Source organism: Diceros bicornis, chromosome 19 (genome assembly GCF_020826845.1).
Source record: "Diceros bicornis minor isolate mBicDic1 chromosome 19, mDicBic1.mat.cur, whole genome shotgun sequence".
Lineage (NCBI taxonomy): Eukaryota > Metazoa > Chordata > Mammalia > Perissodactyla > Rhinocerotidae > Diceros > Diceros bicornis.
The window spans coordinates 25041427-25068433 of NC_080758.1; the positions used below are offsets into that span (position 1 = coordinate 25041427).

General features: G+C 44.8%; 2 protein-coding genes across 7 annotated transcripts in view; both read right to left on the minus strand.

The window, feature by feature from the left end:
* Nucleotides 1-1900: 1900 nt before the first annotated feature.
* Nucleotides 1901-19491, minus strand: DYNLRB1 (dynein light chain roadblock-type 1). 2 transcript variants are annotated; one of them, XM_058562868.1, is made up of 4 exons: nt 19092-19271; nt 12218-12293; nt 6570-6737; nt 1901-2282 (listed from the first exon to the last, which is right to left on the minus strand). In XM_058562868.1, exons 1-4 carry the CDS (start codon nt 19254-19256, stop codon nt 2239-2241), a joined length of 453 nt encoding a protein of 150 aa, XP_058418851.1. In that variant the 5' UTR covers nt 19257-19271; the 3' UTR covers nt 1901-2238. The 2 variants fall into 2 exon arrangements, with proteins under 2 accessions (XP_058418851.1, XP_058418852.1); XM_058562869.1 differs by lacking the exons at nt 1901-2282; nt 6570-6737 and adding exons at nt 9389-9766; nt 10908-10983 and having other exon boundaries at nt 19092-19491.
* A 3276-nt stretch (nt 19492-22767) lies between these two features.
* ITCH (itchy E3 ubiquitin protein ligase) overlaps nt 22768-27007 on the minus strand; it is a 127172-nt gene continuing 122932 nt past the window's right edge. For all 5 annotated transcript variants that reach the window (XM_058562874.1, XM_058562870.1, XM_058562872.1 and 2 more), the window contains one exon: nt 22768-26209. In XM_058562874.1, coding sequence (XP_058418857.1) covers nt 26110-26209 — 100 coding nt within the window. In that variant the 3' untranslated portion in view covers nt 22768-26109. The remainder of the gene's footprint in view (nt 26210-27007) is intronic.

Below are 27007 nucleotides of genomic sequence, written 5' to 3' on the forward strand. Positions count from 1 at the left end.
TCAACTTTGTATGTTTGAAATTTTTCCTAATGCTGTGAGTGGGGACAGCCTTGTTACATTGGCACATGTACTGAAACCCAGAAGTCTTGGCCTTCCCTCTATGCCCAGGACAGCTGTTGGTTTCCGACCTTAGTAGGTATTGTATTCCTGTACACTTGCTACTTTTAAGTACAGAAACACTAGGGTATTTGCATGTGTTATACCATTATTTCGACTTTTAAAAATCTGAATTTTTACATCTTAAGATGAATCCAGGGAATTCTATATGCCACATCACAAATTGGAATGCATCCAAGGCTCCCCATGTGCGAAATCCCATTGCCCAGGGCACTGGGAGGCAGAGCATCTTTATGTTCCCAAGTCATCTCGTTTTCCCCAAAGCCAGACTGAGCCTAAACTTTCCTCAGGACCTAGAGGGCGAGTTTTAGGATGGGGAACTTTAAGGCAAACAAGAGGGTGTGGTAGAGGGACTGAGGCCAGGTCCTCAATTCTGGCTCTGGACCCAGACCACCTCCTCCCCCAGGAACAGAGGCTCTCCCCTCCTCTAGAAACCTGACCTCCCTGCCAGGGATAACTTATGTTAATCAGACCTTCTTCCACTACTATCCTGCTTGGAGAAACTGGAGCCGGAAGGACACAGGAACCTCAGACTTGGATCCCAGCCTCCAACAGCCTCTGAGAACAAAGAGAACATACTGGTGGCCATATCTCATTTTCTTTTAAAATGGAATCTCTGAGATAATTACCGATCCAGGGTCATTTTGCTCCAGTCCTAGAATCACCCTCACCTCAGGGTCTGCTTCTTGACACCACAAGGCCAAGGCAAACATGCAGTGGTTTCCCAGAGAATCAGTTTTACTTGAAGATTTGGGGAAAATTATTTGAAAGGATTATTTCTATACTAAGACAAACATGAATATATTATGAAGTGGAAAATTCCTATGATCTTTCACTAAAATAGGAGATTTTGAAAAAATTTTGCTGAGTCCTTATAAACAACACCCCTAGGCTCCCAGGGATACAGGTTTTACTCCCCTGATACTGTTAAAGAAACTTCACTGGAAAATTTAGAATATTTTTGCTATGTAGAAGAACTCATGCTGTACACAAAGGTTACTTTTGGGGAAGGGAGGACAATGAAGGGGGATTTCAAGGTTTGCACTATACAGTTTTGCATCTTTTCCCTCTGAAAGAAACAAAAGACAAAAAGAAAAACGTAATAAAAAATAAATACATGTAGTTTCTAGGGGAAAAATCCCAGAGTGCTGCCAGATGATGGGTGCCTACAGCCTCAGAGAGTACCAGGCATGTTCTGGGACCCCCCAGGCATGAGTCTAAGGGAAGGCAGATGTTTACCCAGGATGAGCTCACTCAGATGACGGGGACCAGCCAAGATTTCTGGGGAAGGTAGTGTGGAAAGAGCAGAGTTGGAGTCTAAGACCTGTGCTCCCAGCTGTGAGATCTTGGGCCATTCATTCTCTACACCCCAATTTCCTCATCTTTAAGATGGCTTTAACAGGCTGTCTGCAGGGTACTATGAGGATGATATGAACCACACTATATAACACGCTTGGGGCATTCTGGGTACTCAACGAATATCCTTCCTTGCCTTTCCCCAGTGTGGTGTAGTAGATAAAAATCTTTCAAAACATTGGTGGGAGTGGGAAATGATAAAAGGGGTGGCCAAGGACAAAAAGCCCAGGAACGAGGGTACCAATTATAAACCAGGCTCGGCTCAGCAAGTGTGGCCACAGGTGCAGCAAGGAGCAGGCCTCTCAGAGCCATGAACACAATCTGCCGTGGAGGCTGGAGGCAGCACCGGGCCTCAGTCTTCAGACCACGTGATTACACAGGAAGAGAGAGGCCTTTTCAACCTAGTGTTTAAAGACACACAGCAGGGTAAGCATTTTGGTTATTTTTAGTTAAAGAAAAACAGCCTTTTCCAAGGGTGACAAAGTGAACTGAAGGTCAGAAGGAAGCAGGATGTGGGTTTCTCACAAGCTCTTGCTCCAAAACCAGGACGTGAGGGAAGAGGGCCTCCCAGGAACTCAGGGGAGACTGGCCAGCAGAGAGATGACTCTGGTGGGGTGGGCGAAGCCGCAGCCCACCCTTGGTCACTGGATTGATCTGAGTGGGCTCTAAGGTGATTTCTACCAGCCAGTCGGTTGACATGATTAACACTATTATTCTTGGGGGGCATTAAGTTAAGTAATGATGCAGAGGAGCCAAGAGAGTGGCTTATTCAGTAGGATTCTGAATCACAATCAGGAAATAGTCTTTATCTGCAAAAGAAAAATGAAAAAACAAATCACTAAATGTAAAATGAGAGAAAAACACACTAGAAAGGAAATAAATCATTAAATCACCAACCATAAAATGGGGGCGGGGCAATGAAAAGCAGCAATGCTCAGGCTACTTCCAATTGCTGGGAAAATAGAAGATAAACTTGCAAGTTTCCCGTGGCAGCTTCTGCAAGTGTGGCTGCTGGGATGCAAAGTCCCTCACTCTACCTGGCAGCGGCGCTCTGTAGCGCATCCTCTTTTCTATTCTTCCCAATACCAACAGGGAGGCAGGATTATCATCTCTGTTTTCTGGGTAGAGAAACTCAGGTTCAGAGAGTTTAAATGAATTGCCTATGGCAGTGGTTCTCAAACTAGAGGGCATGTCAATCATCTGGAGGGCTGGGCTCAAAATAAACACTGCTGCCACTCACACCCCCAGCCCTTTGGATTTGGTAGGTCTGGGGTAGAGCCCGAGAATTTGCATTTTTAACAAGTTCCCAGGTGATGCTGATGAAGCAGATTCTGAGAGAACCACTAGTTTAAGGTTACCCAGCTAGTTAGTGTCAAAGATGGAATTCCAACCTCAACCCCACTGGTCTTGGGTTAGTGTCAGTTCTGTCACAAGCTCAGTTGCTAGCCTTCCAGAGCCTTCTGGATGAGAATATTTCAAAGGCACCAGGTCAAAGGGGGCCAAAGCTATCTGGATCCCAGCTCTGGGATCCAGTCTAGTAAGGAGGAATGTCCATCATGAAATCTTAGTAAGTCCAAGTCCTCAGAGGTGAGCGTGATTGCCCCTCATTTTATAGAAGAGGAAACTGGAGAAGCAGGGTGTTTCAACTTTGCCCACTTAACAATCAAACCAAAAACACCTGCCAAGGCTTCCATATGCCCTGCCCAAGGCTAACCATTTCTCATACAGCACCTCAGTGAATCCTCGAATCACTCAGTGAGGCAGGTACTAGTGTTTTCTCATTTTACTAATGAGAACACTGAGGCTCAGAGAGTTAAATGACTTGCCCAAGCCAAGGCAAAAATGCAAGGTGGGGTAAGCTGGGTTTGACCCAGATGCTCTGAATGCCTCTGGTCTGGCCCCTGCTGAACAGGACAGACACAGCAGGAACTCGGCCTTGTCTGCTTTGTGTCCACTGATTCAAGCCTAAAGCTGGCTTCTTCCCATGACAAAGCAGATCTTATATGACTAAAGTTTCATGGCTAAGCAATTTGTATAAGTAAAAATTCACTTACTAATAAAAACAGAAATAACTAACAAGCCACTGATAAAAACAGACACCATTAGCAATACTAATGTCTTTTCTTCCAAATAATTAAGCTCTAAATCCAATAATATCACCGTGTGGGGTGCTAATTATAGTCCCAGAAGAGCCCACCTCAAACATGCAGCAGCTAGGCTTGTTCTACGCTGGGAGCTGCTCCTGTGGGGCCTGTGCTCTATGGAAATCCCAAGGCGATCCAGCCCTAATGCCTCAGAGGATCTGGTCAGTGGAGTTCTGGCATCAAAATCCAGTATTTTTTTTTTTTTTACCATATCAAAGTGGGTGTGTCAAGATGTCAAATCACAATACCATGTCCCACAGACATCCCTGACCCCTATTCCCACTACTGACTGCACCTCTGACCCCCATAGTGGGGTGTCAGCAATGGAGGGAGGTTTCTGGAGTCATTCATTTATTTAGTCAACAAATATTGGTTAAATGCTTACTATGTGCTTACAAGTCTCTGTCCTCTTGGAACTGTCTAGTAGGGGAGACAGACTTAAAAATGCAGATAAGCAGCTGGTTAGCCAAGTGAAAAGGCAAGATGGGAGCACTGCCAGCAGCAGGACAGCATGTGTGAGAGCCCAGGGAGAGGAGTTGAAGTCTCTTGGGGCTCTGAAAGGCAGCAGGGTGGCTGGAGAAGTGGTGAGGGTGTTCAGAAGGAACACTCACTGGGTTTAAGGTAACCCTGAAAAGTCACACACCCCTCCAGGATAACAAGATGTGTGTGAGTGGGTCCCGTGGGTGTGTGAGTGTGAGACAGAGAGCAAGTGAGCAAGCAAGAGACAGTATGCATACCCCTCCCTGCACTCCTCTGTGTGTCACCCAGGCAAGGATCTGACCACTTCATCCTTGCTTCTGCTACCAAGCTAACGGGCTTCTGAGCCTGTGAACCTCAAGGAGAACTTCTAACTTGGAAGTTGCCAATCCAGGACTTAAGCACCAGCCACACCCACGAGCTTTCAATGTCTGCAGGTCCTCAAGGGCAAGCTGGAGATAGATGCCTTTGCTGCCAAGCTGAGACACGGATGGCCAGGAGCTTTCAGACGACTCTGCCATTCCAGAGGAAACACTCTCGGAAGCTTTAAGAGACACTGTCCATGGAGAGTCTGTCTGATGTGGAGATGCATAATTTGTCCTTGCCTCACACTGAGCTCCCATGTGGGCACAAGGTCTGCTCTAACACACAGGGTCAGTAGAGAGACCCTTCTGAGCCTAATTGTAGGGAAGTGGAGGTTCATCTGTAGTCACACAGTGTGAAATCTTGAGAGGGATTTGAGTTCAAATCTGTTTCTGAGCCTTTCTGCCCCACCCCATGCCAATGCACTCAACCAGAGGCGGTGTCTCAGAAGACCAGAACAGTACAGTCCCCTACTTGAAACTTTACAGGTGTGGAAATAAGACGTTTGGAAAGTTCTGTGACTTCTTAAGGTCACATTCATAAGAGGTAAAGCTGGGCAAACAGACTCTGCCTGCTACAACCTGTCTCCCTGACAGAATCAGAGAGCTCATCATAGTTGGCATGTGATGCACCAGACAGTGATTAAAGTGATAAACAGTGTACCGCATGTTTTTGGAATAAATGACTGAAGTTAGCCTATGTTCTTCTCTGTGACTGACCTGCTCTGTCCCTACCCTCTAGGGAGTGTCCCAGAGAGACTGTGGACCCCTGTGACTGGCTCTCTGGTTATCACCTTCCAAGCAGCCAGACTGGGCCAGAACAGGTATGGGAACAGAACCAACATGGCTCTGCTGCTGGGAGTGGCTGACTCCCCTTCAAATTACCTCAGAATTCTGCAGTCAGCCTCCTTGCTATCTGTGTTGCTAAGCCCAGGGGCATTAAGTGTCCCCACCCTTCCCAATGCCCTCCTTTATCCAGGCCCTAATCACAATCATATCACCTCCTGCCTTAAAAACCTCTGCTCACAGGGTCAAGTCCACACAGCTGAGTTTGGTGTTTGAGGCCTCTTCTAAATTGGACCAAACTCTCACCTCCCACTCCTTCCTACACATATTCTGATGCCCTAGACAAGCTGCACTGCAGCCTAGCTACATCATCATGTGCACAGTTTACTCATGCACACTCAACTACGTGGCTTAGCCAAAAAAGAGAGGGAGAGAGAAATAGCAATGCAAAAATAGTCCTGGAGAATCTGTCCACCACGCCAGCCTGTGAATGTGAATGAGGTGAGGCAGGGCAGGACAGGTGGCCCTGCTGTTCCCTCCCGTGCTCCCAGCTCTTGTGGGCTCCTCCCAGGATGAGCATCTCATCACCTTGAGAATGGTCCTAAGACCTAAAGACAGGTATTGTTTGTACTGCACAGCCCCCAAATGTGAGCCAAGCACTTCAAGTGAAACAAAAGCAGCAATCTGTTCCATTGCTGGAGGAACAGCTGGCTGTATGGGGCCCCGAGAGATAGGACTGTACTTCAGAAGTGGGCAATTTAACATTTCTTCAAGGATAAAATAACGATGCAGTATTTTTGCCTTATGCTTTGCCTTAGAATCACTGAATTCCTTTTCCTTCAAACATAGCTTTCCTGCCCCTCCATCTTGCTTACACTTTCCTGTGCCCTCAAGATTCAGCTCAAATGTCCTCTCTTCTGGGAAGTCTTTGCTGACTGCCCCCAGCAGGCCTAATCATACCCTCCTCTAATATTCCCAGGTGCTCCCTGAATTTCCCGACATCAAGGTGAGGGTTACACTGTGTCGTGCTTATGTGTCTATCTCCCCACATGAGACCACGATTCCCCTCTGTGGCCTAGAACCCAGGACAGGGTCTGGCCTAGAGGCACTGCGAATGCATATTTGTTGGAGATGCCAGCTGGAGACTGGCCAGGCAGTGAGGCAATCAACTCTGTATCTTCAACTCTTCAGGCCTTTCCTGAAGAAAAGGCCTTTTCCATCAGGTTTACATGGAAGCTGTGGAGACACCAATGTGCTAAGCCTTCCTGATGCTACAGAACATGTGCTGTGAGGGTCTGCTCCTAAGGGGATGTGGAAGACCTCTTACCTGGTGCAACCATAATTTCATTTTTCTTGGAGCGAATTCGAAGGAAGGTGAGGTCATTCTGGGGGTCAATTTCACGCACGGTGCTCCGGGCCTTCAAGATGAAGTTGTGCATGAGGTTGGCATACTGTGTGGTGGTAGGATTGTCCATGGTGCTCTTGATGGGAATGCCTGAGGGGAGAGCAGACAGAGACTGAGCAGGATGTTGGAGCCTCTTTCTGCCCAGCTCCCAACCCCACACCCCTACTTCTAGAGTACTGGACTGGCAGTTGACATTCAATGCCACTATCTACTGAGGGCTTGACAAGGACAGTGCTGAGCACTTCATGTTATGTCAGTGCCAGTCCCCAGAACTACTCCAAGCATGGTGTCACCATCTTTACTCATCAATGAGGCAACAGAAGCTTTGAGTGGTGACATGACCTGCTATGGTCACACAACAGATAAGCAGGGGGGCCAGGATTCAAATATAGGCCTGCTGGCCCCCCTGCTGGGTTCCTGTCACAGGGCCACACTGTCTTGACTGGTTTCCAACAATAATAGGAGAGACTATCATTCACAACACTTAGAACCTGAACAAGGACAGCTCTTACAAATCTGTAAATACTGAAAAGTAGGAAGAAAAAAGGTCAGCTTGTGCCAAGACATAACCATCACTAGTGTTCTGCTCCAGTTCCCACCAAGGGAGGCTTAGGGCCCCCTTGTAAACACACTGTCTATACACATGATCGTGCCCCCAAAATTAAAGCCCATTTCTCTGGCTGCATCATCCTTATGCTTTCAAAGAGCTCACAGTGGCCATTCCACAGAGTTAATCATTCCTCTATTGTTGGGTACTTAGGCTGGATTTTTAACTTAATTACTATGCGGTGAAGACCATCGTGCATCAAGACTTTTCTGTTTTGAGGATTGCTTCCTTGCGATGAACTATTAAATGGACCTCCCTCACTGGACAGTGCCTATTGTCATGGAGGTGAGGAATGGGGCTCAGCTTGAGCCACCTCAGGTCACAACTGGATCATCAGGTGCCTATGAATCATTGTGACATGTCAGCAGAAGGCTGTATCGATGAGGCCCCAAGCGCCCACAGCTGACAGCCACTTGTTGACAAATGTGGCACAAGTGGTTCTTGACAAATAAGTGGCTGGATTTTGGGCTTAGGACCCTGCTAATCTGACCCACAACTGACCAGCCTAGGGATCCGCCAAATGCAGTCACCCTCAGGCCTACCAGTGGGTGGCAAGAAACTAGCCCAACCTTGCCTTCTTAGGGCATAGGAACACGAGTGGGCAGAAGAGGACATAGTGGCAAGAGACGCAGCTGAGTCAGAGAGGCTGTTTTAAGCCAAGTGAAGTCATGAGAACAGGTTGTAGTGATCAGTTGCTTTTAAGGGACAAGATGACCAAGTCACCTGGGCTGCTGTGAGGATTAAACATGGCTTAATTCATTTAAGAATGTTTAGCATGAGCATGCATGGAATCAATGTTGGTTTGTTATGAACATCACCCACACAGTAAATCCCATTCCCCAGGTAACTTGAGGGGCCAGTCTCAAGGCCTGGCAATGTTTGGGTGATCAAACCTCCTGACCTTTCCTTTTTATATACCAGAAGGCCACCGTCTTTCAGGTCCCTCTGCCTGGAACTTTCCTTCCTTCCTTTACTTTCTCATGACTCCCACTGGTCCCTCAGGTCTTCATCTTCTGGTGGCTTCACCTACACCCAGATGTGGTCAGTGCCCCCATTCTAATGTCCCAGCACCATGCAATTTCCTTCTGAGCAGTTACCTGAGTTTGACATCACACCTTTATGGAAGTGATTATTATGTGTGTCCTCTGGCAGATTGTAAGCTCCCTGAGGACTAGGACCAGGTCTGATTTGCTCACCAGTGTCCTTAGAGAGACCGCATTAAGCATTTATTGCTGTTGATAAATGAGTGGTCACAAGGGCTACTTTCAGTAGTTCAGACAAATACTGTCATGAATTTGATCATATTTCTACCAAGTGAGAGGGTATGTAAAGGAGACAAGAAATTAACCACTTGTTGGCTCACTTTAAAAACAAAAGAAAACATAAAGGGGGTGGGGGGTGGGGGTGGGCAGGGACCAAAACTGGGGAGAAGTTCAAATAAGGACAAGAGATCAATTCCAGATTCACAGGATGCCAGAGCTGAGGACAACTCAAAGATGGCCTAATGACTGGGCCGCCTACTCCAAGCCCCTGCCTTCATAAATGGGGACTGTGCAACCTGCAGAAATGGCTGATCACCAGGGAGGCGTGATTTTAACCTGAGGCTCGGATCTGTCAGGTTGTCTAGCCAGGTCCTCCCACCAAACCCAGCTCCATCAATCAACAATAAAAAAACATTAACAAAATGTAACAGATATTAAGCACCAACTCTGTGTTAGCGTTGTTCTAGGTGCTAGGGATACAGTAGTGAACACAAGAGACAAATCTCTGCTTTCATGGAGCTTACACGTGAGTCTTTTATTTTGCCCCATGTGGTAGCAGCAGAGGATGGCAGGGGTTTGGAGAGGTACAAATGGAATGAAACATTCTTTAACTTCTTGGTAAGTCTGCTTAAACTCACACTTTTATTATGAAATATTTGAATTTGGCCAAGGTAGAGATGTTAAAAGGCAGTGGCAGGGAGTTGGTTAAGTGGCTGGGACAAGGGTGAGTCATGAGTTCAGGAGCAAGAACAATCACTCCGGGCTGGGGTGGTCAGGGAAGGCATCCTGCAGGAAGGGGCAGTTGAGCTGAATCACTGGGGTAGGAAAGCCCTAGAGAGGATAATAGGGATCCCTAACTAGTCATCCTTTTTTTTTTAAATAATTTTATTTATTTATTTATTTCCCCCAAAGCCCCAGTAGATAGTTGTATGTCATAGTTGCACATCCTTCTAGTTGCTGTACGTGGGACGCGGCCTCAGCATAGCCGGAGAAGCGGTACGTCGGTGCGCACCAGGGATCCGAACCCGGGCCGCCAGGAGCAGAGCATGCGCACTCAACCGCTAAGCCACGGGGTCGGCCCCAACTAGTCATCCTTAATGGAAGCTTCCAGAAGGCTTAAAGGCCCCATGGAGCAGTGAGTTCTGACCATTTCATCCACAGCTGGGTGACCTTGGGCAGGTCACCTCACCTCTTTCAGCTTCAGGTTTCTCATCCGAAAAATGGGCAAACACTTCTGCCTTGCAGGGTCACTGTGTAAAATGTAAATGAGAGCCTGAAGTGGGAGCTCTGTGAATGGGACACAAATTAAAAATAAAAGCACACACGCAATAATTTGAACATTTATATGGCATTTACTATACATCAGGCACTGTTCTAAAAGATTCCCTTAGAGGAAGGTAGTATGATTATCCACATTTTACAGATGAGGAAATTGGAACAGAAAGGGTAAGTGACTCATCCAAGACCACACAGCTGATAAATAAGTAGAGTCAGGATTCAAATCCAGGCAGTCTGGTTCCACATTCCATTTTCTTAACCACCGTGCAAAAGTGCCACATTAGTGGGGCCGGCTCCATGGCTTAGCGGTTAAGTGCTCGCGCTCCGCTGCTGGTAGCCCAGGGTTCGGATCCCGGGCGCGCACCGACGCACCGCTTCTCTGGCCATGCTGAGGCCGCGTCCCACATACAGCAACTAGAAGGGTGTGCAGCTATGACATACAACTATCTACTGGGGCTTTGGGGGGAAAATAAATAAATAAATAAAATTATTAAAAAACAAAACAAAACTGCCACATTAGTATGTGAAAAAGAAGTGCTCATTAGTATCCAAAAAGTAAGCATTTGGGGCTGTATTTTCCCAATGAAAAAGCTTAGCTTTGGGGGCAGTTTTGTCTTTTTTTTTTTTGGTGAGGAAGATCAGCCCTGAGCTAACATGTGAGCCCAATCCTCCTCTTTTTGCTGAGGAAGATTGGCCCCGGGCTAATATCCGTGCCCATCTTCCTCTACTTCATATGGGATGCCGCCACAGTATGGCTTGACAAGCGGTGCATCGTGCACACCCAGGATCTGAATCTGTGAACCCCGGACCCCCGAAGCGGAGCGCGTGCACATAACCGCTTGCGCCACCAGGCCGGCCCCACCGCACTGGGGCAGTTTTAAGGCAAGAATGAAGGCTTGACTGGTGGAGGCCTAGGGGTCCCAGCTTGGGGGTCAGCCTCTGAGGAATCAAAAATGTCCAGTCCCAGAAGACAGTTTCTCTCTGAGTAATATATAAACAGTCTGTTGGGTCTTGGAGCAAGAAGCACCCAAAAGAGATTACCTGGACCAACCACTCCACTTGGGGAAGCTGAGGTCTGAAGAGTTTGGGAAGGGGAAGCCCCGGGCCACCCACCTGATCAGTGGCAGACCTGAGCTGGAACCCGCTCCTGCCTCCCACAGTGTCCTGAGTGCTCCCAACCTGTTGCCTCCTTTGAATGCAATGACAACATGGTTTAATCAGAGTTTGACAAAGCTGCGGAGCATGCTCTGCCTAGCTCTGGGCTGGCCAGGATCTGACGATTTGGAAAACAACATTCTGAGGACATGCCACCTGCACTTTGTCACCCTTGGTGACTTTCATTCTGCTCTATTTAAGTAGGCATTGTTGAGAATTCTGCCTTTCCAAAACAAGGCCTAGAATGACAACACATACACACAGGGGCTTTCAAGGAGCCATGAACAAATTAGAGCTGACTGAAGGCAATGGGCTAGAGAATTGGGGGCGCCCAGCTGGGTGACCCTGGGCATGGCCTGGGCCACAGGCCAGGCTAGCAGCCACTCTCTGCTCCTTCACAGCACAATGTGGAAGAAAGAGCACAGGTGCATTGGAATAAAATCTTGGCTCTGTGATGGCAGGTGAATCAATTAAATTTCTAGACTCAGTTTTCTCCACTGCAAAATGGAGATAACAGGGCTGCTTTAAGGAATCAATGAAACAGTACATTTGTAAAGCGCCAGCCCATGGACTTGGAATAAAATCTTGGCTCTGTGATGGCAGGTGAATCAATTAAATTTCTAGACTCAGTTTTCTCCACTGCAAAATGGAGACAACAGGGCTGCTTTAAGGAATCAATGAAACAGTACATTTGTAAAGCGCCAGCCCATGGCCTGGCCCAGATAGGCATGTGATAGGTGTTAGTCCCCTTCTTCACCATGTCTCTCCAGTTTGGGAAAATTAGTATCTGTACTCTTCTAATTGTTGAAATAACACCCCAGAAGAGGAGAGAAAAGCTACAGGCACAAAGTTGACCAGAGTAGTACCTAGCAAAAAAGTAGAAACATAAATGGAGGATGGTTAATAAAGCTTGTACTCGAAGTTAAAAAAAATTCCCTTATGTAAACCATGAAGGAAAAAAAAAACCCTCATGAGTAAACACATGCAAAAGAGAGACCAAGAGAAAATGCACCTGGATAAGCACTGAAAAAGCATGGCATATTGAAAAGTGTGATCTGTCAGGGCAGTGGGATTAAGTGAATTTTTCCTTTTTTTAAATTTAGGATTCCAATAATAGTAATGGGACACTGGAGGTGTTAAAAAAAAAAAAGGATGAAAATTAGATCACATACATGAAGGGGCTTAGCAAACAGCACATGTTATGCTGTGTTTGGGCTGTTTTCTGGGGGCCTGCCCGTGGGCAGGTCATGGGCGGAGGGAGGGCATACCTTCTGTGTTCACCACGATGATTCCCTGCACTCCCTTTTGGCTCTGAAGTCGCTTCAGTGTTTCCTCTACCTCTGCCTGCCACAGAGAACAAGACCAAAGTCAGGAGGGGCCAGGACGGCTGGATTAACTCCCTCAATACCTCGGCAGATGAATCACATACTTGTCTCCCAATAATAAACAAGTAATGCTTTGGCACGTGGCACCTCCTCAAAGCACCCCAGGTCTGTTTGGAGTGGTCCCTAGGCCACCACCAGCACCTAAACCAACTGCTCCCACCCCTAGCATTGGGGACGGCTGCTCCTGGCCCTTTGCTCACCAGGCACTATTATCCCTCCTGTCTCAGTTATCTGGGAGCAGAATATAAATACCATTCCCAGGAGCATAGACACATCCATGACTCACACATTTGTTATACCCGGGGGACAGGACTCTTGATGATTTGAAAAAACCCAAACAGTGGTGTCTAACAGGAAGGAGATACATTGTCATTTGTGGCCCAAAGAGCACAACTGAAAACATTCCAAAGGAAGTAAAATGCCTCCATGAGGATAGACTCAGTGACTTAATAAGCTAGCATCTGAGATAGTGTGACATGTGGCACAGAGCCACAAGAAATCTGTCTGGGGAAGGGGCTCGTGAATCCTGATTCTCTAGAAACTAGTCAAGGTGGGATACTTTGGCAATAGAATTTGTAAACAGAGGGGACAACAAGACGTTGGGTACTCGCCCTGCCATGCAAGGCCTTCTATATTATCACTCCCATCTCTTTTACCCTTCCTTCCACTCTCCATCTACATGCCCATACCTCCCTGTCCCCACATCTTTTTACCCTAAGGCGGCCTCTTCTCTGCTGAAATCTAATAAATTCTTCTAGGCCATCTAAGACATTGCCTCCTCCATGAAGCCTTTACTGATCCCTAACTCAGTGGAGTCTTTGCCCACTTCTGACTCCCCAAACTCTTCACTGTACCTATCTGGGGATGCATTAGATCCTGTTTTTTTTTTTTTTTTGAGGAAGATCAGCCCTGAGCTAACATCTATTGCCAATCCTCCTCTTTTTTTTTCCACCTTTTCTCCCCAAAGCCCCAGTAGATAGTTGTATGTCATAGTTGCACATCCTTCTAGTTGCTGTATGTGGGACGTCGCCTCAGCATGGTCAGACAAGTGGTACGTCGGTGCATGCCCGGGATCTGAACCTGGGCCGCCAGTAGCAGAGCGCGCGCACTGAATGGCTAAGCCACAGGGCCGGCCCCCAAGATCCTGTTTTACTTAGAGCCTCTACAATGGTCTGCAGAGTTGGGGCTCAATAAACAGATGCTTAAGTGAACTAGGCCTAACTCTTCCTGTGGATGGAAACTGGCCTTGAAGTGTGCTTGTTCTCAGGAGGCCCCTTCCAGACTGATCCAGAATCCAGTCGGAAGCTCCTCAAAGCCTAAGAGTTAGACTATGTTGGAAACAGAGGCTCAATTCACCAAAAGAGAGTGGTTTCCCACCCCGAGGGGCTAATGAGTGCGGCAGGGAGGAAGAGCTTCTAAACAGTGGATGGAGATAGCACAATGAATTATTGTTTTTCTAGTAGGCACAAGGCTGACAATCCAGTCACCACCACCCACTCCCTAATGATGTAAGAATACTCTCAAATGCTGGAGAGAAGCACAAACAAGTTCCTCCTACAAAATGGCAAATAGCCTGACGCCTCTAAAATCTGGGGCCTGGGTAAAAGGACAGGGTTAGCTCTGTGGACATGAGTACAATGGAGTGGGTCATGCATGTATGAGATCATAATTCATCCAACAGACTTTCACTGAGCCCCTACTGTGCGCTATTCTGGAGAGGAGGGGTAAAGCATGGTAGTGGTCAATACTACACAGTACTCAGTCTGACCTGGTAACCCTCCTGGAAATTCATCCTAAGGAAATAATCCAAAATAACTAGGAAATTCATCCTAAGGAAATAATCCAAAATAACTAAAAGAAGGACACAGGAAGATGTTTGATGCAATGACATCTGCAATAGCAAAAAGCAGAAAGAGCCAAAAATGCCCAATGATTAGGGAAAAGGCCAAGTAAGTTAATGGCATGTCCATTCACAGGAACATAATACAAACATTAACAATGGTGATCAGAATATTTATACCACCGCACAAGGTTTATGATATAACATTAAGTGAAAACAGCTAAATGCAAAAATAAAGTGCTTGGTGACTGCAACCACATGAAAACAAGAAGAGGACTAGAGGGAATATGAAAAAAACAAAAAGCCACATTGAGAGCAGGGAATTATAGATAGGGTTTTCTTTTCTTTTTTTCAAAACAGCCTCTTTTTATTCTATTGTTTCTATTTAAAAACATTTCTTAACGCCTCTCTCTCTGTGTATCCAAGAGAGAGATCTCTGATATGAGGACCACAGGGCTCTGACAGGCTCACCGTTATAAGAATAAGAACATATAAGAATAAGTTGGATGACCATTTAGGACAGCTCAATCAATCTGCAATCAAGGGGCCGGGCCCGTGGCTTAGTGGCTAAGTGCATGTGCTCCGCTACTGCCGGCCTGGGTTTGGATTCCGGGCGCGCACTGACGCACTGCTTCTCCGGTCATGCTGAGGCTGCGTCCCACATACAGCAACTAGAAGGATGTGCAACTATGACATACAGCTATCTACTGGGGCTTTGGGGAGAAAAAAGGGGAAAAAAAGGAGGAGGATTGGCAATAGATGTTAGCTCAGAGCCGGTCCTCCTCAGCGAAAAGAGGAGGATTGGCATGGATGTTAGCTCAGGGCCTCACAAAAAAAAAAATCTGCAATCAACCTGGGGAAGGGGAAAGAAAGCTAAAACCAAAGATGTCAGAATCGAGGTCCAAAATGTCCCCTGGAGGTTGGAGAGTGGAGCTGAAATGAAAGAGATGAAATTTCATGAGACTGCTATTCAGTAACTATATGGGTACCTTCTACATGGCAGACATTGTTTTAGGCCTGAGGATGCTGTAGTGAACAAAATATAACAAAAACCCCTGCCCTCAGGAAGCTGAGGTGGAAAAGCAGCATGTTCCAGGAAAAGTAAAGGAGCCAGCGTGGCTTAAGTGCAGTGAGTGGCAGGCGGCCAGATGAGAGAGGTAGCCAGGACCAGGTTAGATGTCCGCAGGCCTGGTAGACCACCGTAATGACTTTGATTTTTACTGGGGATAATCTGGGGAGCTACCAGCAGAGTCTGAGGTGAGGAGTGACAAAATCTGATGTTTCAAAAGGATGGCTCTGGCTGCTGTGTGGAGAATGGACTGCAGGGGGCAAGCACAGCCTACCTGAGCCGGGCCCCTTGGCATGCGCTGTTCCCTCTGAAGAAAGCAACCTTCTCTTCCTCACTACTTGATGTAACTAACTCCTAATTCTTTGGACTCAGCACATGAGCCTCCTGCGGGAAGCCTTCTCTGACACCTGCTCCTCTTCTGGGTACCCACGGCACCCTGCCTTCACAGCACTTAACATAACGCAGTGTAACTGTTTCGTATCTGTCTCCTCCTCCAGACCCAAAGCACCCTGGGAGCAGGGACCTAGACTTTGTAGCTCCAGTACCTGGTACAGTATAGGCTCATTAAATACTTAAGGAACAAATAAAAAGCATGTCTGCAACTATGTTTTACAAAAATCAATCTTTTTAAGTACAGGAGGGGGACATGGCCTTACAGTACTCAGTGTGAAAAAGAGCTAGGGTTTAGGTAATCCTGAGTTTGATGAGAACCAGCCACTGAGATTTGGCTGCTTAAAAAGTAAACACACACTTACCAAGAAAGGGAGGACATACAAGTATACAGTGACCTACTCAGTACCTACTCGGATATTGGGATGAATGTTTTCAGACACATCTCTCATTTGAACCTTTCATGGTTAGTATGATCTCCATTTTACAATGAGGAAACTGAGATTCAGAAAGGAGAAGAGTTTTGCCCAAGGACACATATTAGGTCAAGAGAAGAGATGAATATACCATGGACCACAACTGATAAGCTCGCTGCCCTGAGGGAGCTCACATTGTGGTGGAAGAGACCTTCAAAAAACAAGTGACCAAGATTCTTGCAGGGGACAGGGACAGGGCTGGGGGGGCAGAGGGATGCTACTTTGGCTAGCGTGGTCAGGAACACCTGAGCATGTAATTTTTAAGCCAAGAACTAAGTGATGAGAAAGAAAAGCACTCCAGGCAATGGATGAAAAGTAAAGGCAGTGAAGTGAGAACAAGTGTGGCATGTTTAAGGAATAGAGAGATGATCATTATTGCCAAGTTTTTTGATTCTTTGCTAACCGATAGACAAAAGCCAAATAATAGAAAGCCCATTTTTCTTTAATTTTTTAGAGTTATCAGAGAAGTTAAAATGGAATTTATTGACTGTTTGCATCTCTCCTTTTTTGAGTCTTTTGATTTTATACAAATCTTACTGACTTTCAAAAACTCTCATAAGTTAGAAATATTAGACTTTTATCCATCATATAAATTATACTTCTATTTTTTCATTTAATCTTATTTTTTTCAATAACCAAAAGTTTAAAATTTTTAATAAAAATTTTTTCTTGTAAGACTAGAGAATAGCTTCTTCAACCTGACCCCCACCACTAGGGTGGGGCTAGGCCTGGGTGAGTGCGGGCCATGAGGTCTAGAGGGGTCTCCAGGAGGTGCAGGGCACCAGCTACCTGACGGGGTTCAGGAGACACTGCTTAAAACAAACCTCAAGTTCAGCCCTAAGGGAGCCAAGAAAGAAAACAAATGTTGCCAAAAAGCCACAAGCAGTAACAGGGACATTTGCAGATGGGAAAGGACAATCCTAGCCAGGCATCCAAGTTATGTCAGCTCTGCCTCAAAGCTTGTCATCCCTGCAGTGCCAGCAAACTGGTACCAGAAGTATCTGAGTGGATATGTAGCCCCCAGGGTCAGCTCCCATCTCCAATTTTCTGTTCTGCTCCTAGAAAGGGCCCAACTGGTATCCTCAGCATCCTGGGTTTTTAGTACTATTATTATGGGTGTCTGCATCAGGGAAGGGACAAAGCTCCTGAGTTCTCTAGTTTCTAGGTGCATGTTGCTGACAGATGGAAAAACAAGTAGCAGTCAAACTCCAGGATTATTTATTGGTTCAGCATAGGAGGGACAACCATCTGAAGCAAATGATTCACACAGGAACTGTGACCAATTTGACTACTAAGCATAAAAATGTTAATTTCTATAAAACAAAAATGAATCAAAAGGATAGAAAAACATCTGCATCAAATATAACAGACAAAAGAGTAATTCCAAAACATCACACAAAATGATTACGAAAAACAGCATATCTGGGCTGGCCTGGTGGCGCAGCGATTAAGTGCACGCACTCCAGTTTGGCGGTCCTGGGTCCGCAGGTTCAGATTCCAGGCCAGCACCTACGCACAGCTTGGCAAGCCATGCTGTGGCGGCGTCCCATATAAAGTAGAGGAAGATGGGCATCGATGTTAGCAGGGCCAGTCTTCCTCAGCAAAAAAAAAAAAAAAAAAGAAAGAAAAAGAGGAGGAATGGCATCAGATGTTAGCTCAGAGCTGATCTTCCTCACCAAAAAAAAAAAAAGTGCATCCAAATATGTTCTGCTTTTATGAGTATAAACAGACGGTAGCATGGTACAGGTTGCAGTAAGCTACCATTTGTGCAAGAAAAAGAGGGGGCATATACTTGCTCTTATAGATATACAAGAAACTAACAATGTTTCTGAAAGGGACTGAGGCTGGGGGTCAGGGTTGGGTAGATTTATTTTACACTTAGATCCTTTCAGATTATTTTTTTAGCTTGTCTAAGTATTATCTGTTAAAAATTTTTTTTTACAGTTTAAAAGGTGATGTGAAAGATGAAGTTACACATGTTTGATGCATTATTACAAATTGTTAGTGAGGTGAAGACATTCTTTGTGGTGTAATCATAAATGAAAAAAGCAGAGTCTATTATTGCACATTCAGTAGGACCTAAACTAAACTATACAAAGCAAACACTGAAGAGAAAAAGACTAGAAGTAAAATGCCTAATTATGTGACTGCCTCTAGGTCATAGCACTGTTTCTTTTTCCTTTCCAATTTTTCTTATAGGCTTTAAGTTTTTAAATAAGATTTTTGAAAAGGTAACAGTCACATGGTTTAACATGTAAAAGGTCATGTTTTTTTACAAGTTGGATTAAAAACACGAGAAAATAAATCTGTAAAGGCGTGAAGAGCCCACAATTCCAGCCAGCGAGGCAGGAGGCTCTGGGATCCCCAAGGGCGGACACCACCCGTTTCTGACTAAACACCAAGTCTCAGCGACTCGAAAGAACCAGACGGATAGAAAGGCGGCAGCCACGCTTCTAATGGTCAAATCCACCTCCGCCATTTCCGAGGGCAAGGCACTTGGCTTGACCGGGCTCTCGATTCCAAGTATGTCAGCTGGGGACAATGGTCGTACCTACCTCACAGAGCTGTGGTGAGAAGGAAAGCCAAGACTCGTGAGCGCTTGGCAGTGCCTGACATAAATTAAACTTCCAGGACACGTCATGACTGCTATCATCGTGCAACAAGGCCCAGGACGCTAGAATGCAGGGGCCTGTGGGCCGGCCTCCCCATCTCGGTCAGACCCTCGCTGAGGCCCGAGCTCCTGCTTCCGGTCAAGGGGCAGCGGGATGTGCTGGCCCCGCCTGGGTCCCCTCGGTCCGGGTCTGGAGGCCCGCGCTGTCCGCGTTCCGCCCTTCAGGCAGCTCGGGCCCGGCCCCGCCCAGCCCCGCGGATTCCCAGCCCGGCGCTCTGAGACGCCCCCGGACGATGGACGGCCAAGCTCAAGGTAGTGGGCTGCCCTGGTTGTGGGCGGCCACCAGCCGCAAACTCCGGGCGGACACTCACCATGTCGGACCGAACGAGAAGCTCCACGACCCCGGCACTCAGCCTAAGCCCAGTACCTTTCCGCGCCTGCGCAGAGCACCCTGTCAAAACGGACAGCTTCGGCAGCCTATCAGGAGCCAGCGTGGGGCAGACAGGCAGGCGGTGCTTAGCGCCTCCAGGGATCATGGGGAATTTGCCCTGCGCTGTCCGAAGGCAGCACTCCAGCTGTGGAAAATTCCCAACTCCCGCTGTGCCGAAAAAGATGCTGATTGAGGTGTCAGAAGAGGCTTTCAACTCTCAGCCGAGGTCTGAGCTGGCTCTGGGAGCCCTGGGGGGAGGGTGATGGGAGAGTTTCAAGGCGAGGCGGGGGATTGCTGAGACCTTCTTTGCGCCCAGATTGAGACAAAGTGAGGCGGGGAGCCAAAACTCGCGGAAGACGCGGGAAGGCCCGGGAGGGGCTGGAGTCCAGTGTCTCTGGGGTCTCCAGAGCGGCCCCCTTGGGAATATTTCACGAAGGCTCTGAGATGGAGTGGTCAGGGCTAGCCTGGGAGTCTGCAGATTTTGGGCTCCGAGCTCAGCCCCACCCCTTCTGTTACCTTGGAGTAGCCACTTAACATCTCTGTGCTCATTTTCTCACCTCTAAGAGGGGGACCTTTCTTCCTTCTGTGTTGTTTCCCTTTCCACCCTTTAGCCCTCTACTCTCGCGAAATTTTTGGGTTGTCTAGCGAGAAATAACTTGGTAAATCACACTGCCATTTAGCGAACCTTGTGCCACGTTACTGGGCTGAACGCTCGCACGCACTATCTCCAGTAGCCTCAGCATTCCTTTACAAATGCTGTTTCTTCCAGGCACTGGAGCTTGCTGAATTCAACGCAGATTATCAAACTCCAAATTTTCATTCCACTGTAGCCTCTTTTAATTGGGGAAGGATTTGGTGCTCCTTCCAGGGATGTCTGCATGTTAAAAGGATTGGATAGTGACTTTACAGTGAGGAAACCTGGCAGACACCCTCTTAACGACAGGATCAAGGTTAACATTACTGGTAATAGGATATACTGATGTGTGCTCCCTGACATCTTGCACTAAGGACATGTCATCTCTGTGGCATTTTTCCACAAAAATCTATGGCCTCAACCATGAGAAAACATTAAGCCAAATTTGAGGGACATTTTACAAGGTAGCTGACAGGTACGCTTCAAAAACTATCAAGGTCATGAAAGACAAGGAATGAATGAGGAACTGTCGCAGACTGGAGGAGACAGAAAAAAGACACTGGTGGAAAAACTGGTGAAATCTGAATAAGGGCTGTAGTTTAGTGTTATTTAACCAATCTTTTGTACCAAGTTATATGGGATGTTAACATTGGGGAGAACTGGGTGAAGGTTGTGCAGGAGCTCTCTGTACTATCTTTGCAACAGCTCTGTAAGTCTAAAATTATTTCAAAGTAAAGTTTTTAAAAGAGGATTGGGTACAAAGAAATGACTATTGAATGCTGGAAACATTAGGAAAGCATTTAGTAGGGAGAAGGGCTGCAGTGACTGTACCTCAAAACATCCTGGAAGATAAGCACATGAGGGATCTTCACCACCATCTTACATATGGAGAACCAGACTGAGAGAGGTGAAAGGATTTAACATGATCACAATCACAGAAGCAAAAAAGAGGATGGCCAGTAGTTCAAATTACTGGAGCCAGAATGAGGGGGAAGGAGTTGGAGATAGTTAGGGCTTTGAGTGGCAGGCTTATGAGTTTTGGAGTTTATACTGTGGTAATGGAGGAACCATTGTAAGATTTTAAGCAGGGGAGAAGCATGAGACTGAGGTCTTCCACATATCATTCTGAGGCAGCACAGATGGACTGTAGGGAGAAGAATGGAAGCAATGACAAGGGGTTGCTAGTAACCAAGGTAGGGATGAAGGATGTGGGCTGTGGCAATGGGGGCAGCTCTGAAAGTGACTCAAAAGAAGTTTTGAAGATGGATTTGACAAGATTTGGAGACCAGTTAGATGGAACACCTTAATTGGTTATAGAAGACTCCCAGGGTGAGTAGCAGTACAGCAAAACGTTTAAGAACGCAGGTTTTGGAGTCAGTCCTGAATTCCTGTTTGCACTCTTGCCACTTAATAGCTGTGGACACTTCAAGTTACTCCATCACTTTGAGCCTCTATTTTCTTATCTGTAAAATAGAGATAATCATCCTTCTGTGAGAGTGGCCAGGAAAACTAAATGACAGTGCATGAAGCATATCTAACAGTGTTTGGGACATAGTAGTAAATGTTGACAGTTGTCCTAGGACTAAGTGAATATAGGTGTAGCAATGGTTGCTAGGATAGGGAAGACAAATAGAAGAGGTCTGAATTAGAAATGAGAAAAATGGGGCCGGCCCCGTGGCTTAGCAGTTAAGTGTGTGCGCTCCACTACTGGTGGCCCGGGTTCGGATCCCGGGTGTGCACCGAGGCACCGCTTGTCTGGCCATGCTGTGTCCCCCATACAGCAACTAGAAGGATGTGCAACTATGACATACAACTATCTACTGGGGCTTTGGGGAGAAAAAGGAGGACGACTGGCAATAGATGTTAGCTTAGGGCTGGTCTTCCTCAGCAAAAAGAGGAGGATTGGCATGGATGTTAGCTCAGGGCTGATCTTCCTAGGAAAAAAAGAGGAAAAATAACAATATGGCTGTTTTCAGTGATCTGCAGGTATGACTGCAAATTCTTAAGATCCTTCCCTGTGGGGTGCTTTCAGGAAACCCTCTTGCCCACAACATCTTTGCTTAATGGGAACCTGTTCATTGACCAACATTGTCTTTCTGAGCTCTCCACTGAAGACTCTCCTCTCCTTGCCAACCAGGAAGATTCCCCTAGATTCTCCCCTAAAATGTCCGGACCACAAAGGAGTTGACAACTGAAATGGGCTGGGAGTGACAGCCGTTTCTGTTCTGGAGTTTCAGAACATGTGAGACACTCTTCCTAAAAGTCTAGAGAACAGCAGTCAGCCAGCCACAGCTGAGTCTCAGTTTGATGCTTTGTAGGGTCTGGGGCCAGAGAGCCAAATGGTCAGTAAGAACCACTACTTATTTCCCCATGAAAGATTTCCTCATGCTGAGGGCAATATGTCTTCCCCCTTTTTCTTAGCCATACTAAAGCTAGAACTTCCTAGCTGCTTATATGGGATAGATTCAACAGGACAGGGTCTGCTTCTGGGACCTGGGGGGGACCTGCAGTTTCTGTCCTCCAGTCACTGTTAGATCAGCCTATTAGAAGATCCCTCTTCCCTTAGCCTCTCCATTGGTTCTATTTTAAATGAGACCATGACCACCTGGTTTCCTAATAAGATAAAAGTCTACTGAAGTTAGTGAGCAGGACAGCTTATTGAGAACAGTCAGTCAGTCTTGGAAGCTAGCTGGTGATTCTCTAGTTGGCACCCATGGCTGGGGTCTTGTCTTAAGAGCATCTTTAGTTGTCTCAGAAAAGCAGATGTCTTCATCTCAGTTCTCTTCAACATAGGCGCCAAATCCAATCTCACCTCAGTGGTCTTCCTAGTTTTCTTCTACCCACTCTACAGTACAGAGAGGCTGTAACCTGCCCAATTATGAAAGCAGAGAGGCGGAAATCTATACAACCCAGTCATATAGAAGGCTCTTCTACAGGTGGGGAATACCTTCTTACTCAAGACTAACAAAAAAGTGTGCAAATGAAGGATCGAAAAAGTTTAATTATAAACAGTCTTACATCTTTTAAGGAAATGCAAGTGAGGCAGCCCCCGAAGGACCTTTATAAGAGCACTTGACTCCCTGTGATATTTGTAGAGTTACCTGAGTATTTGAAATTACAATTCAAGAAAACAAAGGAACTCCAATACAGTAATATACAATCCAGTGCTGCCATTCCCTGTTTTTAGTTAATGAAAGCATAGCATATATACAAATAATTTTATCAATAACTCTGAAACAAAAACACAAAAATGAGGGGGGCTGGAGATACCAACAATATTAAATAGAAGAAATTAACCTAAAGGAGTTTAGAAGGATGGAATTACATCCAAAACAAGGAGGGATATAAAAAGAGAAGTCTTATTCCATGAGTCATCCTGATAACATTTCAGATTATTAACCAGATAAATAAGAAGTGGTAGAGTGGGCTTAACGGAAATGGTTCATTTACGATGAGACCTTTGTGGGCAGGTGAGTCATGTTTCACTAAAATCTGATGAATTGACCTTGGTATGTCAATCTCTTGATGAAAAATTAGTACCCGAATTTTAGAGTTATTGTAAGTCTTATGAAATTAAGATTCTTCTCCACTCCGATATAAGATCATAAAAGACAGAGCAGGAATTCATTATTATAAGCTGCTGGATCAGTTTTAAACCACTCTATTTGATGAAACAAGCGAGGTCCTTCCCTCCTGACTCAGGCTGTGAAATGCTGACTTCCCCAACCTCCCAAAAGAGCAGAAGAATAAGGCAATTGCTCATTTTACTTTGTTTTTATTTCAACATAACATGCAGTAAAAAAATTAACAGGATTTATTAGCATTTACAATGCTTACAAAGAAAAAGGATTCTAAAAGCAATTTAGTTCAGATTTAAGAAATCACTCTAATTAAACACTTACAATAAATCTATTTCCAAATGTTCAGTTTGGACCAAAATTTAAGATAGCATTTGGTAGATATTTATGTCTGCTGTCTATTTGCAGTATTTTTATATAACCTCTGATTCTTGGGATATCCAGCCCCCATTTTCCTAACACAGCAGGGAAGACATATACATGTGGCCACTTAAATTAAAGGAAGAACTGGAGTAAGGGAGATCCCAGGCTGCAAAAATATATACAAGCATTTACCTTTTCCAGAACTAAACGTTTCTTCCATAAAAATATTAAATAGCCAAGCCCTATAGAACTAGGGCCAGGGCTACTTCAAATATAACTATTCTGTATTTTAAAAATATAGGGCAGAAAGCCTTTTGGGTGATATTTATACATTTTCACACAATATGTCTAGGTCCCTAAATAAATCATCAAGCATTATGTAGAACGAAAAAAGTCTACTTTCTTACATTATCTCTTAATTTAATCTCATAAATCTCTAGTAAATATTGTAGGTAACTACATTTCACTATAAGAATTCACCTCAATAGAAAGTCTTTACAGAAGGCTTAATCTCCATAGCCATATATTACCAAAATTCAGACTTATATAATGAATGGGTAGTTGGCAGACATTCGCTCTGTGAGACAAAGCAATAGCACTTTTTTTCCCTACCAACAAAAAGGCAGAGAGTCCCTACTTTGAAAACAACTAGGGCTTTTAGAGAGCCCTACTACAGTTTCCTGGAGTACATGGAATAAAAAACAAAATATAGGGTTGAGGAGAGCCTAACCTCCCCCTTTACACTGACAGTTTCTGGATGAGGCAACCCTTTCACTCACATAAGTCTGTTTTACAATGGCAGTGTTTTAGAATACAGATACACAAGTTTAAAAATGTTTTTATTGTTGTTCCAGGATGTAAAAAAAAGAGTAGTTAGGGACAAAAAAACATTTTCTTTCCATATGGAACAGGGGTTTGCTACTCTCTGCTTATTTTTGGCTCAATGCTACTTGTTCATGCTATGCTACTGAAACCTGCCCGAGTCCCTGTTTCACAAGTTATGAGGCTGTCTTCAGGATTCAGCTATGATAGGACTCAGATAGCTTAGGCTTCATCCCACTGTCTATAAAGTCAAACCTCTGACAGCAGCGATATCTTGACAGAGTCTAAGCTGGGCCAAGTTAAAAGAATTAACTACACAGAAGTTCAAAGTGTATTCATCAGTTACTAACAGAGCAGTCTAAAATTAAATAGTCATGGGAAAAACCTGTTAAAATTTTTAGAGGTGAACAGAACATCCAATTCAGGATAATGTAAAGAATGGAAATGACTACTCCAGTCTATGTCAGAGAAATAATAAATTTGCAGACTTTTAATTTACACAGAGAATACATTTCTGTGGTTATTAGAAATATATTGCTAGTAAATGTATTACTCCCTTCTTTTTAGCCAGTACCAGAGCTCTCCCTCCCTAATGAAAATGTAATTTTAGAGGATGTTTCATTGACCTCTGTTTGGACTAGAAAGCACTCTAGTTACAACTTGAACTCCTTAACAATAATATAACCGAAGTTGTTGGATTATGATAAAACTATAAAGATGCAATTTATATAGAGAAACATACAAAAATTGTCAATGATGGCCTTTGATGAATTCAGCTAAATTAATTCCAATTCTAGGTTAACTTTTGTAAACGACAGTGAAGGAAGCACAGTGTTAATATTGTTTATATAAAGTTTAGTATTTGCAAGGCAATTAATCAAACTTCCAAATGAAGAAAGTTATGAAGTCATTTGCAGGCTGGGACCAACTTCTCCCTGAATTCAAATTAACAAAACTACTCTGTAGAGAGATACAAGAGTTTTGCATCACTTTCTAGTGATAACATCAAAATGATGCATGGATTCATGCTCCAGAAAGGAAAAACAACAGGCCAGATGAAATGAAAGGGAGAGCACAAGCCAGAAATTTGCTCATGTCCCCAGAAGCAGGGCTAAGCTTGCTCTTTTAACAAATACCTCTTACCAAGAGGCTTAATAGGAAGATCTTACATATTTCAGTTACCATGGGACTTCCCTGCATATCTGTAGTATCTCTAAAAGAAAAAAACCTACCCCCAAGTGAGACTTCTGACACACATATACAAAATTGTTGTTAAGGAAACAATCTAGTGGAATAAGACAAGGTAGATTTCATTGCTGTTAAATCTTATGTTAAGTAAGATTTTGACTAGTCGTTTGCAGATCTGATTTCTGGAAACGCTGAGTAGAAATCTAGAATCAATGGGAGATAAATCTCTGAGATAACATTAATTTACTTACACTCAGATAACTCTCTAATCAGTCACAGTCCAAGTTTACAACAAGATGTGCAATAGGCAGAGAAGGAAAAGGAGAAACATTGCAAATAAGTTCTTGTCCTTCGGTGGTCTATGTTCTCAGAAGTTACTCTTGTCCAAATCCTTCTGTTTCTTCAATGGCAAATAACAGCTTTTCCTTCAGTTGCTCATAGCTCTTATACGGCGGCAGGTCCAGGCGGTTAAAACTAAAAGCAAGAATTGTTAGCTTTAGAAAAGGAAATATACAAAGAATAATATAGGCAGTGTAGTATATAACAGCACTAGTTTTAAAGTCACACAAAATTGGTTCACATCCCAGCTCTGTCACTGAGCCTTTGAGCAAGTACTTTTACCTTTCTGAGTCTCAGTTTCTTCTTTTGTAAAATGGGAATAATATTATTTAACTCTCAGGGTAGAGTGAAGAAAAAACAAGCATCTATATAGCACAGTGCCTGATGCTCAGCAGGTACTCAGTAAAAGTTTAGTTCTCTCATGCTCTCCCATCCACCCTAATCTAGATCAGTGGTCAGCAAACTTTTTCTGTAATTTTCTGACCTAGGGCCATAGGTCTCTTATCAAAAGGTTTTAAGTATACCACTTTAATAGTAAGGAACAATCTTCTGCTCTAATATCTAATATTCTGCTCCTACTGAATTTCTCTGCCTTGTTCTTAGCTGTGAGTTTTTAAAGGGCATCTTCTCATTTTGGGCCATGTTAATATCACCTTCACAAGGTAACATGTAATGAATTTGCCCTAAAGCCTTGGCCCTCTGCTATATTTTTAGGATAAGGCCTAGGTAAACATTTGGCAACAGAAGAAATAATACTATCCACAAAGGGAAAATAAGTGTACAATTATTACTTTTGTTAAATGGAAACATGGAACTTGACAAAGTAATGAGGCTAGTTTTCCTGTGTGATTAAGATAAGCTGTTCACAACAGTGTAATGGCACAGTCTGTTCCAAGTTTGAAAAAAGCAAGGGAAAAGAGGTCAAATCAAAAC

Bases quoted from the DNA above. Each gene is read 5' to 3' on its own strand.
- DYNLRB1 (XM_058562868.1), bottom strand. From the start codon at position 19,256: ATGATCCCTGGAGGCGCTAAGCACCGCCTGCCTGTCTGCCCCACGCTG. The intron at 12,294-19,091 runs GTGAGTGTCCGC...TCTCTGTGGCAG, and splicing joins TTCTCGTTCGGTCCGACATG to GCAGAGGTAGAGGAAACACT. The intron at 6,738-12,217 runs GTATGCCCTCCC...CTCTCCCCTCAG, and splicing joins CATCGTGGTGAACACAGAAG to GCATTCCCATCAAGAGCACC.